The sequence below is a fragment of the Schistocerca nitens genome, chromosome 2 (assembly GCF_023898315.1).
Source record: "Schistocerca nitens isolate TAMUIC-IGC-003100 chromosome 2, iqSchNite1.1, whole genome shotgun sequence".
Taxonomy (NCBI): domain Eukaryota; kingdom Metazoa; phylum Arthropoda; class Insecta; order Orthoptera; family Acrididae; genus Schistocerca; species Schistocerca nitens.
Genome location: NC_064615.1, coordinates 352,977,358 through 352,996,161, shown reverse-complemented (window position 1 = coordinate 352,996,161; position 18,804 = coordinate 352,977,358). Strand labels below are relative to the sequence as shown.

The window sequence follows — 18,804 nt, the reverse complement described above, 5'->3', positions numbered from 1 at the left end:
TACCTTCTACACCCAGTAGCATGTCCTCTTGCATTGATGCATGCCTGTATTCGTCATGGCATACTATCCAAAAATTCATCAAGGCACTGTTGGTCCAGATTGTCCCACTCCTCAATGGAGACTCAGTGTAGATCCCTCAGAGTGGTTGGTGGGTCATGTCCTACATAAACAGCCCTTTTCATACTATTCCAAGCATGTTCGATAGGGTTCATATCTGGAGAACATGCTCGCCACTCCAGTAGATCAATGTCCTTATCCTGAAGGAAGTCATTCACAAGATGTGCATGATGGGGGCGCAAATTGTCGTCCATGAAGATGCATGCCTCACCAATAGGCTGCTGATATGGCTGCACAGTTGTGGGACTGAGTATGTGTCACCCCACTCTCCATTGTTGAAAGATGTATCCAAGATGGCGGCGATGTCGTCATCCAAGATGGCGACCTGTGGACTTGGCAACAGCGCATGACATCATCCAAGATGGCGGCCATGACGTAATTCAAGATGGCTTTGGCGCGAACATAGGTCAATTGGGCTACCTCCACTAACCTAACCCTCCAGAAAAAAATTGGTTGGAAATTCAAATTCGAGCAGGATAATGCGTCACACCAAGAAAATGGCGGGAAAATAGACCAATTGGGCTACGTCGACTACCCTAACGCCCAACCCCATAGAAAATGGCGGCAAGTTCAAATTCCAGCACGATAATGGCGGGAAAACGACACTTGTCTTTATTATTATTTAAAAACTATCATGCAGGTGTGTGCGCCACGAGGTCTGGACTCCAACTGGCTTAGTTCATATTCTCATCAGCAGAGGGTGCCACCCTTACGTCAGATCATCATGCACCTACCGTTCTTCCAGGTGTCTGCACTCAGTCTGTGTTCTCCACTAGGTCTGGACTCCAACTGACTTAGTTCATATCGCTGCCACCAGAGATCGCCACCGCGATGGCAGATCATGGTGCAAGTACAGTTATTCAAGATGGCTGCTCCCCCTGTGTCCACCACCACAAGGTCCGGCTTCTACCTCATATTGCTGACACCAGAGAGTGCCACCTTCACGTCAGAACATGACGCATGTATCGTTATTCAAGATGGCTGCTGCACCCAGTGTAGCCACCACATGTTGTAAGATTGTACACTTGGCCTACCTCCATTAACCTAACCCCCTCCCCAGTAAAAATCACGTGAAGTTCAAATTCCGACGTGATAATATGGCACACCTACGATAATGGCAGCAAAAATGGACTTGTCTTTATTATTTAACCAATGTCAATCAGATGTGTTCTCCACTGGGTCTGGACTCCAACTGGCTTAGTTCGTATCGCTGCCGCCAGAGAGCGCTCTCCAGATGTCAGATCATGACGCAAGTACTCGTATTCGAGATGACAGCACCCTACGTGTTCACCGCGAGCTCCATAGCCCACCTGACTTAGTCCATATCATGCCCACAGAGGGCGCAGCCGTAAAGTCGTGTGATGACACAAGATCGTTTGCTATCTCTCGCGCGCACGCATTACGACCGGACACGCACCTGGCCACCGGCTCGTGGGCATCCGACCACTTCCATCACACACCCGCGGCTGCTCCTTCCATACACACTCCAGACATAGTCTTTCGTAAATATTCTAACACTCACATCCCGCATCTAACTTATTAATTACCCAATTACTTAATTCTATTTCAGTTTTAATGCACGACATCTATATTCAATTAACAAATTCAAATTTTCACATTTTCCCACTAGGGGAGCGCTGTCATCCTTCATGCCATACCACTCCCCCATTAATAGAATGCTGCTGCCCTATTGGCTGCACCAATAGTCGTGTCACTCTATGTAAGATAATTTCCGCTACCTCTTTCTAGGAACCGGCGCCAAGTTTAAATTTTGCATTAAAGAAAGCTCACTTGCCCTTTCGCTACCATCCTAACAAACCAAAGTCACCACCACTAACCTAAGCCTCCAGGACGCAACCTCTTCCTAGGAGCTGCTGGTAAAAAGGACTCAGCCCGCACTAGGCTGATGGAGAGAGGAAGGAATGTACGATATTTATTTGGGGGCATTTTATTGAAGGGTGGAGTATATGTATCACAGAACACACGCACTGACAAGCCCCACAGCATACAGACCTGCAAACCACTCCTACATAACTCATTTATAAGGCTCTACACACACGCTTCCTAATTGTAAACCGTCAATAATAACCCATTGCACAGCCTACAGACATGCGATCCACTCGTAAATAATGCAATAAATTTAGGTCCAGATAGACAAACAACTTGCAAATTGTCAAAATAATAATCCATCTAAAAGACTCTGCTTGCTAATCGTTAACTGTCGAAATCATACACCAGTCTTTATTTAAACAATTAGGGGCAGCGCCACCACCCAGTGTATTCGCCAATGAGTCCAGTGCCCAACTGACTTAGTTCATATCGATGCCATTAGAGAACGCTGTAGTGACGTCAGGTGATGGCGCAAGTACCATAATCTAAGATGGCACCACCTAGTGGGTTCACCATGAGCTCCAGACCCCAACTGTCTTAGTACATTTCGTCGCCACCAGAGGACGCCTCTGTGACACCAGCTGATGACGCAAGTACAGTTATCCATGATGGCGGCAAACAGTGTGTTCTCCAGTGGGTCTAGTACTCACTACAACCAGCAGAGGACGCTGTCGACCGCTAAACCCGCAAAATTGTCTCCACCTTATCAAATACATACCAGACTGACAATTATATTCGAAGCCCTGAATATATTTACCAATTTAACTACAATTAAATATCACCATTGCTACTACAGTCTGACACCAATCATTGTACACATAATGTCTCCACTTGACGACTGTGCTTCAGTATCTATAGCGCTTATAATTTACCACCTAAAAACTCTCTCTCATACCCTACTCTTTACCCATGTGCTCAATCTATACGTTCCTCACGATAGGACACACAGTCATCCTCTATAGTCATGCTATAACATAAACGATATTAACTTTACAATGCAATATATACACATTTTAAACAATGTAAGCCACACTACCTTTACAGAACAATACATACACATTGTACAGAAACAGTGCAGTTATCTTTTATATCTATATAGCAACCGAAGAAGTTATATATTTCGTGAATAAGTGTTTGCCTACGATACGAAATAATACTGACCCAAAATCAATGAATCGTGTGCATGTGTCTTACGTTCTTCTTGCGAGTCCTACTACCATGTCATAGACGTAATCGACCAGATGTTAAAGCAAAAAACTCTATCCCAACAGCTACTGCATGTTACTGTCACAAGCGGTTTTCGTTCTACTGGTGCACACAAGTATCCATGTTAAAACTATACCCACTTTACAAATCGAGGTGCGACATTACCTCTGAATGAGGTGGTGTTTTACGGACAAACACCGTGACAGTGATCATATGAATACGTATTATCAACCAACGATGCAACCTCGTGATAAAATCAATGAACTTTGGAAGTGATTCGGCTACGGAACGCTGTATGTAAGACGTATTTGCGACTCCCTCAAACGTATAATTCTATACCATTTCCAGCGCATTCTGTCTCGAGACCATATCAGACGTTCCACGATATATCCACTGAGTTATAGGCGATGACTGATTGATAAGGAGCACAAACAGTAGTAGTAGATGATGTGGATCTTTAGCGTTACGCTATATGTTATAAATTATGTCCATCATTTGGAATGAGGTCTTTCCATTCAAGCACATACACACCCACATGTGAATCATATTTCAGGCACTCTCATATCTCTAAACGAGTCAACTTCCTCGAACTTGTTTGCTACAGTAAAATTACAACCTCCTTTTAGTCACGCTCTACACATCTTATAGTCGCACCCATTTCTACAGCTTTCCACAAGTGTTTGTGCCAATTTAAGTCGGAACTGAGCAGAAGTCGGAGAAACACATACCAAAGATATTTCACACTCCATGTAGAACCAGAACGACCACAGTTACTGCAACAGGAGGGTGTTTTGACCATTTGACGGAAATGCATGCAATGTCCTATGCCCCCAAACTAGATACAAGTACTACACATCCATGTCCATTCAAATCAATCAGCCAGACATGATATCAACATTATTTTCCACCCCTGCATCATAGAAAAATTACCAACTATAAAAGCTCATTCTATTTACAAGTCACCTAGGCACCGATACGGGTGCAGTTAGGTATAGCTGCGGTGGACCTCCAGTATGGAGAAAGAAATTTCACAATACTTCCCCAGAATAGCGTAGCATGCAGCCATCCAGACATACCTAATGGTATACCCAGATACTCACAACAAACTGCTACAGCTGAAACATCCCCTTAGAACAATTATACACGACTGTCCTTAAACTGACACACAATATTTTTAGCGCCACGCAATCTGACTTTCAAAAATCCCTACAAAAGAATGGCCGTGACTAACATTAACCTATACCTTTCACAAATCACTTACCTCACAAAAATCTTCGTTACTCAAGCTACAGCAATACAGCGAGCGCCACTACTGCCAGCTAAATAAAAGATTCAAACTACCGAAGGCACTAACTACTGATATGCAAAGTTAGCAAATGAAAGATTTTGATAGAGAACAAACAATGTATTTACCTTACTAGTGTTCAAAAGTCATAATATATATATAGCAGTTCATGACAACCAGTCTTACAAATTTCAAAACTCCGCCATCTCTCTCCCCACATCCACCACTGCTGGCGGATCACCTCCAACTGCACAACGCTACGCGCTGTTAACATCCAGCTGCCCAACACTACAATGGCAGACAACAATGCAAACTAGCCACAGACTGCACACAGCACAGCCAGTGATTTTCATACAGAGTGCTACGAGGCGTTACCAATAAGAAAACCTAAACAGCCTACTTACATATATGAAACATCCCCTTAGAACAATTATTACACGACTGTGCTTAAATTGACACACAATATTTTTAGCGCAACGCAATCTGACTTTCAAAAATCCCTACAAAAGAATGGCCCTGACTAACATTAACCTATACCTTTCACAAATCACTTGCCTCACAAAAATCTTTGTTACTCAAGCTACAGCAATACAGCGAGCGCCACTACTGCCAGCTAAATAAAAGATTCAAACTACCGAAGGCACTAACTACTGATACGCATAGTTAGCAAATGAAAGATTTTGATAGAGAACAAACAATGTATTTACCTTACTAGTGTTCAAAAGTCATAATATATATAGCAGTTCATGACAGCCAGTCTTACAAATTTCAAAACTCCGCCATCTCTCTCCCCACATCCACAACAGCTGGCGGCTCACCTCCAACTGCGCAACGCTACGCGCTGTTAACATCCAGCTGCCCAACACTACAATGGCAGACAACAATCCAAACTAGCCACAGACTGCACACAGCACAGCCAGTGATTTTCATACAGAGTGCTACGAGGCGTTACCAATAAGAAAACCTAAACAGCCTACTTACACGGCTACTGCTGCTGTCTGTTTGACACGATCGTATTAAATATAGAGGGGCCGCATGACCACTTTAAATTTTGTTCACATGTATTCTAGACTAATGATCGTATAAGACGCTCCCTGTTGTCTTGTTTAGCTGTTTCAAACACTTTTTTTTTCTAACACGCTTTTGTACAACACAAAACATTTCCTTTTTTATGCCTCGACTTCGATGCCTGTGTCACGTTCTAAACAAATAATTTTGTTACTGTATCTAGGATAATATGCGACACACGTTGGATGATTTTAAATAAAAGACATTTACAGCATAAGGAAAGTAGAAGACTTTGGCTGCATTGTGGAGAGTTTCCAAACTGATGAAAGCTATTGACGACCACTACAATTAAGCTCTTCTGTCACAATGACGGAATAGATTATGGTTCTGCTTTCCATTTCGAGTGATTCGTCATTCTGCACTCATGTAAGGAATCATTGTTTTCACTGCTAGCAACACCCAGAAGCTGTCAACCTTCCGCAAAACTCATTCCCCAGCTCAAACATAACTTGTCAGCCAATCATTAAGTGGTAACCAACAGCGCACCAATGCACGGATAGGGTGGAAAAGACACTGTACTGTAATATTAAGCAACAGAGTTGATAGCGCAAACATTTTTAGCAATTTTACACTAACTCCAACACCGGCCAATCATGTGACAGTATTTTTCCCGAATTTCAATATCATAGCTAAACAAACACGTCTCTACTTTGTGAGTATAATTGCGAACGTGGATAGATCACTGCTCAGCACACCCATTAACTCTTAATTATCGAACACATAAATCATCAAAGTATACGAGACAGTGCTCTACATATTTCTATCACCTCAAGCATAGTGTGTAATTTACGGTCTATCTCTCAGCGTATGAGAGTCACAGAGCATTATTCCCATCTTAGGGTAAAATACCAACCTCACACAGTTATTGACCAACCCACCTTGCAGCACCGTTAGAGAATTAATCTCCAAGCGATCAGAAGAAGAGCGTTACGCTCCATGTCTCGTGAATGAATATAGCATTCCAAGTCCGAACCCATGCAAGCGCATGAGATTTCTCAAGATGTGACCATGTCGGGGAGCTTAGCACTCCTTATCCATGTATAGTAACAGATTTCAAAGTGCCGTAATGTAATAGCATACAGTTAAGAAGAACAACAGAAGACTTATTTTTATACGTGATGGTGTTCGAGACTAATTGAGTTCGGTACATTTTTACCTAAATCAATGACGCTATCAACTCTAAATTATTGTTCTGCGGTCTAAGATCTGTAGCTGGAAGGTAGAGAACATAAACACACACACTCCTAAGACTACAACGTTCGTCACTTAAAAACGGGCCATAATGTTAGATCAAATACCTTTCCGGCCTATCAGACATACATCCTTCTTCACAGTTTCTCTACGCTTATACGCTTATCAAATGGTAAAACATTTGCTTTGCATGATACGAGCGCAATATAGCTTTGCGGAAATGTATAGTGTCCAATTTGTATGTAGGACCAAGTATGCTGCAACAGGATGAATTGCAGAAAACATTGACATCGAAACGAGGGGAATCAGGGACGCAGTCAATTTTTTCCCATTGAGGCTGCATTATACTGTATGTCTATTGAGGTACCAGAGATTCTGGATGCATCAGTCACGTGACATAGCCTACGTTCTACTTGTATACAGTTACGTGACTGTATGTGTTTTAAAGCACTGCCTAATACCGGACGTTAACGGTAAACCTGTCGGTCATCAGAGGACTTCCATCTCATGTGTAAAGAAATTAGACAAACTCCTCTAATGGAGCTTTGATTTATGCGATCGCCCCATTCCCATCTTGGGTGTAAAATCAAGACTTCAGGGTCATAACTAACTTAGCGGCAAGAGCTTGTGATGCGCTGCAATCCGCGTGTACACATTTGCCCGACTGATGCGCTGTTTACAGAGTTAGTGACGGAATGACGTGTAATTTTCACATGTTGGACGCTGCTGCTATGCGTTTATCTGTTTCCTTGTAGGATGTATACCCGCTACTATCATTTTATGTTGGCCTTATGCAGGCATCGTACAATTCCTGAACCGTGAGCAGATCTGAACAGTGTAAATGCCTTTTATTTAAAATCGTCCACCGTGTGTCACATATTATCCTATTTACAGTAACAAAATTATTTACACTGTACAATGTCTAGTTTTCTGTGAGAAGCCGTCGATCATGGCGTCTTAATGTCGGTTTAGAACGTAACACAGGCATCGAAGTCGAGGCATAAAAACGGAAATGTTTCGTGTTGTACAAAAGCATGTTAGAAAAAAAAGTGTTTGAAACAGCTAAACAGGACAATAGGGAGCGTCTCATACGATCATTAGTCTACAGTACACGTGAACAGAATTTAAAGTGGTCTCTGCGGCCCCTCTGTATTTAATACTATCGTGTCAAACAGACAGCAGCAGTAGCTGTAGCAGTTTGTTGTATCTGGGTACACCGTTCCGTATGTCTGGATGGCTGCATGCTACGCTATTCTGGGGAAATATTGTGAAATTTCTTTCTCCACACTGGAGGCCCACTGCAGCTATACATAACTGCACCTGCATCGGTGCCTCGGTGACTTGTAAAAAAGATGATCTTTTATAGTTCGTAATTTTTTTATGATGGAGGGGTAGAAAATAATGTTGATATCATGTCTGGCTGATTGATTAGAATGGACGCGGATGTGTAGTACTTGTATCTAGTTTGGGGGCATAGGACATTGCATGCATTTCCGTCAAATGGTCAAAACACCCTCCTGTTGCAGTAACTCTGGTCGTTCTGGTTCTACATGGAGTGCGGAATGTCTTGGGTATGTGTATCTCCGACTTCTGCTCAGTTCCGACTTAAATTGGAACGAACACTTGTGGAAAGCTGTAGAAATGGGTGCGACTACAAGATGTGTAGAGTGTGACTAAAAGGAGGTTGTAATTTTACTGTAGCAAACAGGTTCGAGGAAGTTGACTCGTTTAGAGATATGAGAGTGCCTGAAATATGATTCACATGTGGGTTTGTATGTGCTTGAATGAAAAGACCTCATTCCAAATGATGGACATAATTTATAACATATAGCGTAACGCTAAAGATCCACATCATCTACTACTACTGTTTGTGCTCCTAATCAATCAGTCATCGCCTATAACTCAGTGGATATATCGTGGAACGTCTGATATGGTCTCGAGACAGAATGCGCTGGAAATGGTATAGAATTATACGTTTGAGGGAGTCGCAAATACGTCTTACATACAGCGTTCCGTAGCCGAATCACTTCCAAAGTTCATTGATTTTATCACGAGGTTGCATCGTTGGTTGATAATACGTATTCATATGATCACTGTCACGGTGTTTGTCCGTAAAACACCACCTCATTCAGAGGTAATGTCGCACCTCGATTTGTAAAGTGGGTACAGTTTTAACATGGATACTTGTGTGCACCAGTAGAATGAAAACCGCTTGTGACAGTAACATGCAGTAGCTGTTGAGATAGAGTTTTTTGCTTTAACATCTGGTCGATTACGTCTATGAAATTGTAGTAGGACTCGCAAGAAGAACGTAAGACACATGCACACGAATCATTGATTTTGGGTCAGTATTATTTCGTATCGTAGGCAAACACTTATTCACGAAATATATAGCTTCTTCGGTTGCTATATAGATGTAAAAGATAACTGCACTGTTTCTGTAAAATGTGTATGTATTGTTCTGTAAAGTTAGTGTGGCTTACATTGTTTAAAATGTGTATATATTGCATTGTAAAGTTAATATCGTTTATGTTATAGCATGACTATAGAGGATGACTGTGTGTCCTATCGTGAGGAACGTATAGATTGAGCACATGGATAAAGAGTAGGGTATGAGAGAGAGTTTTTAGGTTGTAAATTATAAGCGCTATAGATACTGAAGCACAGTCGTCAAGTGGAGACATTATGTGTACAATGATTGGTGTCAGACTGTAGTAGCAATGGTGATATTTAATTGTAGTTAAATTGGTAAATATATTCAGGGCTTCGAATATAATTGTCAGTCTGGTATGTATTTGATAAGGTGGAGACAATTTTGCTGGTTTAACTGCCACGTCGATATCGGCGGCATAAGTAATTCGGCGTGTAAATTCGGTAAGAGCGAATCAGAATGCTCGATTCATTGACATCGTTTGTGCTGTGATACAGTCTCTACATAGCGGAGGGAACGTTTGCGTATATTGAAATCTAGAAGGGTAAGACGATAGCATCGCTGGGGAGACTGCATTCGGCGTTATTTTCGTAAACAGGTTCTGTAGGGTAAGAATTTCCGTGTATACAAGCTGAGGCATCAAGAATGCGAGCGTTAACTATTTCTGGGACACTATACAATTCCCGAGAGGTCGACTTCGCTCTTATTTTTATTTTTTTACAAAGCGAATTGACGTAAGAATAAGATTGGGTACGTCGTTAGATTAGTTTGTAATTATGCGCGTGCACTTGGCGGTGTTGCGTCGGTCACGCTGGGGTGGGTACGTGCGGTTGAATGCGTGTGTATAGATGTATGCAACTTTCACCGGTGTTCTATGATGCCGCGGGACCCGACTGCGGCTGCCTCACTTCGCAGCCGTCGTGGCGCACGCGAACCAGCTATGCTCGCGCCATCGTCGGCGTCTAGGCGAACACGTATTTGGATAGGTATTTCTCAGTAATGATGTATGAAAGGGATGTGGTCGCCTCATGCCGGCAGGTACAGAGCGGGAGCCTGTGCGTGGTTTGGCAGCTAACGAAGGCATAACTTCGCGGTCCTGTGGACAGGGTGTGGCCGGAGGATGCTTGTGCGTGTTTATTGCTTTATTTTGCGAGCAGATCTGTAGGATTTTCTATGCGTTATTTGGACAGTTTACGTGTACTGAGCGTATCTACCCATCACTGTGCTGCATTATTTAGGGGGAGTCTGAATGTCTGTACTTAAATTATTTGCGTAAGTAAAGAGTTGTTTACGTGTCTGGAGACTATGTATTGTGACCTCAAGCATAGCATGACGGGTGTTTTGTGTCAGTGTGATAAATATATTCGATCCCTAAATAAAATGTTTCAAACTAAATAGAGTGCACTCCTTCCTTACCCCCCCCCCCAGCGCCCCCCCCCCCCCCCCCCCCAGCAGCCCAGAGCAGTCTTTTTTACCAGCAGCCCCTAGGAAGAGGTTGCGTCCTGGAGGCTAAGGTTAGTGGTGGTGAGCTTGGTTCGCAAAAATTTTGTTAGGATGGTAGCAAAAGGGCAAGTGACCTTTCTTTAGTGCAAGAATTCAAACTCGGTGCCGGTTCCTAGGAAGAGGTTTCGGTCAGGTGGCTGAGGTTAATACAAGTGTCCTTTATTTCCCATGACTATTGGTGCAGCCAATAGGAGAGCAGCATTCTATTGGTGGGGGAGTGGTACATCATGAAGGACGACAGCGCTTCCGTAGAGGGAAAATGTGAAAATTTGAATTTGTTATTTGAATATAGATGTCATACATTAAAATAGAAATGGAATTAAATAATTGGATAATTAATACGTTAGATGCGAGATGTGAGTGTTAGAATATTTACGAAAGACTGTGTCTGGAGCGTGTATGGTGAGAGCGGCCGAGGGTGTGACGTAAGCAGTCGGACACACACGCGGTGCGTGTCCGATTATAATGCGCGCACGCGAGAGATAACAGACGATCTTGTATCATCATGTGACTTCACGGTAGCGCCCTCTGGTGGGCACGATATGCACTAAGTCAGTTGGGCTATGGAGCTCGCGGTGAACACGTAGGGTGCTGTCATCTTGAATACCAGTACTTGCGTCATGATCTAACATCAGGAGAGCGCTCTCTGGTGGCAGCGATGCGAACTAAGCCAGTTGGAGTCCAGACCCAGTGGAGAACACATCTGCTTGACATTGGTTAAATAATAGAGACAAGTCCATTTTTCCTGCCATTATCGTAGGTGTACTACATTATCATGTTGGAATTTGAACTTCACGCGATTTTTATTGGGGAGGCGGTTAGGTTAGTGGAGGTAGGCCAAGTGTACAATGTTACACCACGTGGTGGATACACTGGGTGCAGCCATCTTGAATAACGGTACATGTGTCATGTTCTGACGTGAAGCTTGCGGTCTCTGGTGTCAGCGATATGAAGTAGACTCTGGACCTTGTGGTAGTGGACACAGTGGGTGCAGCCATCCTGAATAACTGTACTTGCGCCATGATCTGATGTCGCGGTGGCGATCTCTGGTGGCAGCGATATGAACTAAGTCAGTTGGAGTCCAGACCCAGTGGAGAACACAGACTGGGTGCAGACACCTTGAATAACGGTAGTTGCATGATGATCTGACGTAAGGGTGGCACTCTCTGCTGACGAGAATATGAACTAAGCCAGTTGGAGTCCGAACCTCATAGCAAACACTCCTCCATAATATTGTTTAAATAATAATTAGGGCAAGTGCGGTTTTCCCGCCATTATCGTGCTGGAATTTGAACTTGCCGCCATTTTCTAGGGGGTTGGGGGTTAGGTTAGTGGATATACCCCAATTGGTCTATTTTTCCGCCATTTTCGTGGTGTGACGCACTATCCTGATGGAATTGGAATTTCCTGCCAATTTTTTTTGGAGGATTAGGTTACTGGAGGTAGCCAAATTGACCTATCTTCCCGCCAAAATTCAAACTTTCCGCCAAAATCAGCCAATTTGAATGACGTCATGGCCGCCATTTTGGATGACGTCATGCGCTGTGGCCAAGTCTATAGGCCGCCATCTTGGATTATGTCATCGCCGCCATCTTGGATACATCTGGCAACAATGGAGGGTAGGGTCACACGTACTTTGTCCCACTACTTCCACTATCGGTCGGAGCATGCCATTCACGTATCGTACAGCTGTTACAGCGCCTTGCATTACCACCAGCGGCATATGTCAGCCCCCCATAATGCCACCCCAAAACAGCAGGGAACCTCCACCTTGCTGCATTCACTGGACTGTGTGTCTAAGGCGTTCAGCCTGACCAGGTTGCCTCCAACACCTCTCTGACGATTGTCTGGTTGAAGGCGTATGCCACACTCATTGATGAAGAGAAAGTGATGTCAATCCTGAGCGGTCCATTCGGCATGTTGTTGAGCCCATCTGCTGCATACAGCATGGTGTCATGGTTGCAAAGACAGACTTTGCCATGGACGTTGGGAGTGAAGTTGCGCATCATGCAGCCTATTGCACACAGTTTGAGTCGTAACACGACATCCTGTGGCTACACAAGTTAATTATTCAACATGGTGGCGTTGCTGTCAGGGTTCCTCCGAGCCATAATCTGTAGGTAGTGGTTGTCCACTGCAGTAGTAGCCCTTGGGCGGCCAAAGTGAGGCATATCATCAACAGTTCCTGTCTCTCTGTATGTCCTCCATGTCTGAACAACATTACTTTGGTTCACTACGAGACGCCTGGACACTTCCCTTGATGAAAGCCCTTCCTGGCACAAAGTAACAATGTGGATGTGATCGAACCTCAGTATTGACTGTCTAGGCATGGGTGAACTACAGTCAACACAAGCTGTGTACCTCCTTCCTGGTGGAATGAGTGGAACTGATCGGCTGTCGGACCCCCTCCGTCTGATAGGTGTTGCTCATGCACGGTTGTTTACATCTTTGGGTGGGTTTAGTGACATCTCTGAACAGTAAAAGGGACTGTGTCTATGACAGAACATCCACAGTCAACGTCTATCTTCAGGTGTTCTGGAAACTGTGTTGATGCAAAACTTTTTTTGATGTGCGTTACTAGATCAGATATGTGTTTAAGATCAGAAAAAGTCTAACAATACCTTCTTAGCGCTGTGATACTCAGGAAAGCGCTGTAACATTTTCTATTAAAACAACTGTTTTGTGCACATGACAGAAATTAAGAATAAGAATCAATCATAAACATGAGTTGCATAATCCTATGTGGCATATACCATGGTGGCACGGATTCAAATGAACATACAGGGAAGTCCGTAGCGCCATCTCTCCTTACATCCAGGCCACACCTAGAACCATGGGAGGCAGACGTCACTGGACGACGCGCTTCCTGTAATTGTTAGCACAAAGGTGGATGTGGATCAGCTATTATGATGCTACAGTGTCACCAGAGATATTCAGCTGTCACATCCACTGCAACGTATCTACAGTCCTCTGCAGCATCAATATCACAGCCCTTTGCTTCAAGAAAGTATGTTATGCTGCTTCACAAATAAGTACAGGCGTGGATTAGGGGAACTGTAAATTTCGAGCAGCTATGGTTGGAAGGTATTAGTTACGGAACCGACTGGCCATAGGATGGCAGGCATGGGCAATGTTGATATTTAGCAAACGATACTGTGTAGCACATTTATGACACTGCTTACAGGTGACAAGACACAGCCCGGCAGTCACTTTATACTATTGTAAAGTAATCATGGCAGCATAGGACTCTGACATGCTGTGAAGAACCAATATGTTGCTGTTACAACAGCACCTAGTGACCTGTGTGTAGAGGCCAAAGCGGGCTGAGGAAAGCCGACGTTATAATTATTAAAGAGCACCTCACTTGTCCCCTCCTGATGAACTATGCCAGGGGTATAGGGAAAAGAGGAGTAAATAAGTGAGCCTGAAGGTTCAAATCAGGCAGTCGTGTCGCCATTCTGTCCGTGTCTAGAACTGGAATGATAATTGTTTAAGCTGCAGGCCAATCACAACGATCTTCTGGTGATGAGTATCAGCGCCCAACCAGCCTGCTCAAACTACTGCCAATCTCCATTGCATGAACATGCCATAGCTGTGAAGGGGTGGGCTGCACCTTGGAGCTGCACTGGCACAAGGAGCGAGAGGACTGTTGGCCTCCACTCTCTGGGTAAAATCGTTTGTCAGACTGCAAGCTGCCTTCCACAGGGGTGGGGCCAGGGTGCAAATGGCCTCCCAGGCACAGAGCTGTCTGCGGTCACTGACTGAGCTGCCTTGGCTGGATGGCTGTAGCTGCTAAAGCTCACTACAATGATGGCGAATGGCTTTTTCCCTTCAGCTCCCTACAAGCGGTCTACGAGTTGCGCTTGAGGGAGCAGTAAGCTACATCATGGACTACCAGCGCAACTAACACAGATGGAAGCCACTTAGCCAGGGCTTAGACCAGAGCTGTTTTAGCTTCCCTGCCAAAATCAAATCATATCAAATCAAATCAGTCCTTATGCGGTGGCGTTGTTAGTTCGTCCATTACCTGCACCTACCTGTGAACTCGTTGCAGCAGATTGCCAGTAGGAAAGCTGAGCAGAAACGTACTGTACTGCAACTCGCTCCAGGCTGCATACAACATAACTATTCTAAGAATCTGGAAAAGGTCTTAATTTTGAATGGAAGGTGGAAATACTGGCAAAACTTCGGTATATTCTGAACCTTGAGATGTACACGTTCACTGCAAGCACTCGCTAATCTTAACACAGTCATGCTCAAACTCTTTCATTTACGTCGGCAAGTTTAAGGTAACATATTACCCGAAACCTGAACACCTACTAAGTATGGATTGTTCTTAAATTAAAATGCTCAACACACTATTGAGTTTATCGGAGTCTAATGCACTCAAGGTAATCACCAATCTGCTCAATATGCCACGTGGATTTACTGTCTTTTGTCATACACAAAATTGCTTAAAAAATCCGTACTTTCTAAATAAAACACCAGAATAAATATGCCTTCACTTTAAAACACTTTTGAAACATGTAGCACAACTAAAACCGGTAAATTAATACTTCCTTCAGAGCTCATACTACACGCGACTGTACCATTGAAATGCTGGGCTCTGACCCCTTTAGACTGCTGTAAGCATTCTATACCTCCAAGGGAAAAGATGAACGGAGAATACTCCATTCTGACTGGTCAGTTTTCTTTAAGGCCAATAGAAAAATATTATTCTCATGACTATCCAATCAACAAATAACACACTTTCTAATTGTACTTTTTCCCAAAGTAAATATTAAAATAGTGATATTTTATTGATACTTTATGTTATTAACTATTTTCATTTGCACACGAATTAGCTTTCCTTTTATCATAAACTTACTTGTGATACAAAATTCCCTGTCGACTGCATTCACACTGTCTTAAAACTTTCTCACACTAGTTCGTGCAGTGTTCATCAGTAGAACAATGATCTACATATTCACTTTAGACCACATTTACGCACTAAAAGCACATACAAAACTGTACAAACATAAATAAACAAAAAGCGTTCAAGAAAAAAACAGAACAATTCACAAAACATTCTCTTGACCTATTTCTTGAATGTTTCTGTGCACTACTGGACTCTGGTTGTCAAAATTCTTAACTTTATTATAACTCTTTCTGTTTGGTCTTATCCACTACTGTCCTCTAGCACATGAAAATTAGACTGAATCCTCTTCAGACCTTCTGTCACTTTGCACACATCAGTCTTTCTCCCAATACACAGGCTGTAGACAGGAGCTATATAAGGCCTCACTCACAGGCAGGTATGCTTCTAATCTATGATGATGTCGAACAGAGAGACTCGGATACAACACTTCACATACAACACAGTGAAGCAAGATACTTCAAGCTTCACAGTGTTTTTTCTTTTCCACAGTCATGAGGCCAAAACGACAATGGATACACTTTCCTGTTTCACCTGGACGATACTCAGGATGTTTACGTAAAACACTTCTTGACCAGGACAGAAGAAGCAAGGCAGTTGGTTCACATACAAACCCTGGACGCCCAGGAGAACCAGGAGAAGGACCACGAGTGCTACAATGTCAAACACCAGAGAGACATAGCATGGGAGACTTGGTTTAGAGTTTAATGCCAATGCATAAACTAGGACTATTCGAAAAGTTACTAAAGCGCTACTGTAGGCCATTTGCCCCTCGTTGGACATCACATATGAAGGCAAGGACTATGGCCCACCACCAAGAAGACAGAAGGGCAGAGACGTCGTCCATGTCCTCGACGTGACAATATATATTTTAATTTCCCAAAGATGCAGCTGCCAGAATCAAACATTAATTGCCAGAAGCAAAATGTTCGTTGCTACAACACAAGTAGACTCGTTTACATATTATGTCACACATTGAGAAAATCAGTTATTAGTTAAGAGCACATAGGGCGTATATCATTTAATAAACTGAGTTAAGACCTGCACTACCACATAACGCCCACATGAATTATTTTAATTGGCGCCATACTGATAATCGCCAGTGGGAATATAGATCGCACACGTGTAAACACGTTTTACTGTCCCCCGAAAGTGTATTGGAGGTACAGCCGACTGCAGTGGGTTATTATATTGAGTGATGCTTTTGGAAGTTTTCATTAACTGTGGAAACATAGGTAACTGTCTTGTGCAGTTCGGAGAACCAATTGTGATACTAGTTGTGGCGCAAGTACGAATCCACTTTGTTATATCCATGGACAGAGATCACAATCTCTGATACAAAATTGTTTTTCCCGTAGTTATGAACACAGTAAGTAAGGTGTTGACAGTTTGTGATTTAGGTATAATTGAGAAGAATGGTTCCAGTGAGGAAGGTGTTGGTATGATGTTTCTTGAGGCCTGTCGACGTGCACGTAATGTTTAATTGTTGAAAACTTAAATCGGCGTGCCATTTCTGGTAGTTGACAGTTCGCCTGCAATTAGGAACGTGTTAAATCCAGTGTTGCAATTATTGTTTATGATAGCGCTAAGTTAGATAGCCGCTGTTGCTGTAAAGCAATGAACAGAACCTGTTATTTTTTCATTGACAGTCTTGTGTAAGATCTGCACAACGGATGCCGTCCTTAGCAGACACTGCACTTTTCGTATTGTGGCAATATATAAGTTAGTTTTGTTTTTTCTTTAAACACTGTTAACATATCGAACTGCTAGAAACAGCATGCGTGACAAAACAGGATATCTTTTATGTCTTTAAAAGGTCGGACTATGCCTATGAATTGATACTCCGAGCAAAATCTTTATCAGTTAGAAACTAAATCACTAATTCTAGTTATAGTAAATGGAATGTGTTGAAGTATTGGCACTATTTGTTTTGGTCGTTTGCGACCTGATAGTGCCTTTGTGCCAAAAATTACTATTGTGATTGAACTGTTGCCTTACAGGCAAACCATGAAAATTGCAAATATGAACCACTGTCAGTTTTATTTTAAAATACTTACTTCTAATACGATGTTTATTGGTGCAGCTGTGTCTTGAAATGGTTGAGTTTAACATAAAAATCTAATCTTATCACCTGTTGTTTCTCAAAATATTCGCAAAAGCAATTCCATATTGGTTTACTTTGCGTGAACCCATTTGAGTGTATTGTATTATGTAACTCCACGTGGGCATCAAAGCAATCAGTTGGTTCATACTTCTTACAACCGATTTCCACAAGATTGGAAGTTGACAGTTACTCATTGAAAACCCCATTACATCTTACCCCACACCCCCACTTTCATTACCAGTTTGTCACTAATGAAGCCCCATCTTCAGATCACTTTGCATAAAATATGTGAAAATGGCAACAGTTGACTAAAGCTACTGTTGATTTGCTTCAATCCATGATCATAGCCTGGAACAAATGTATGACATCACCTGACCCACATCCATCCTTAACAGTGCTGATATCTCATTTTATCATTTATTATATTGTTGTGTGTAAATAGCTTCTTGTTTAATATTTATCAAGGCAAACTACCACTTCCTTATGCAGTCAAAACCATCCAAGATTTATTGGTAATTACTTACCCCAAGGTAAGTTAATGAAGAGTACCGTAATCTCCTTAAGGATTGTCACATATTGACAAGAACACAGTTTTGTTGGCAGCTTAGGGAGACTCATAATTGGTACACAAAAATGGTCAGAAGGAAATATAAGTTTAACAGGCTATGCTGTATTTGTGGATGTTGTTATAACCATTTATAATGGATGACACAAAATTAATAACTTTTGCGTTACACTTTATCTCTATTTTAGAGGTAAAAATACCGATGTGCTGAAGGCTGCATTTGCTATGGAGCTATTTAGATACACACCTGTGACAGGATATAATAATAAAAAGAACCTTTAATAGATATTATTCTATTATGCAGAACTGGAATACAAATATGAAAGTAACGAAGTTCGGTTTTGTGTATAACAGTAGCGTCACCCACACCCACCCGTGACAATGAATTGTGACAAGTGAACATTGCTGGAGGTTGGAAAATAACAGTAGCATAATTTTTATACTGTGAAAAGGCAGAATGGAAATACCATTGAAATCAAAAATATATAATTTACCCATTGGGAGTGAATAATGCCAATATTTGTCTTGA

At 42.5% G+C, this 18,804-nt stretch overlaps 1 protein-coding gene across 3 annotated transcripts in view; it reads left to right on the top strand.

Annotated features, from left to right (window-relative positions):
* Positions 1 to 16,909: 16,909 nt before the first annotated feature.
* Positions 16,910 to 18,804, top strand: part of LOC126236167 (activating signal cointegrator 1 complex subunit 2) — a 174,710-nt gene continuing 172,815 nt past the window's right edge. The window contains exon 1 of one of the 3 annotated variants that reach the window (XM_049945262.1): positions 16,910 to 16,975. In XM_049945262.1, the coding sequence (XP_049801219.1) occupies positions 16,967 to 16,975 (9 nt within the window). In that variant the 5' untranslated portion in view covers positions 16,910 to 16,966. The other 2 variants (XM_049945261.1, XM_049945263.1) reach the window with 2 other exon arrangements.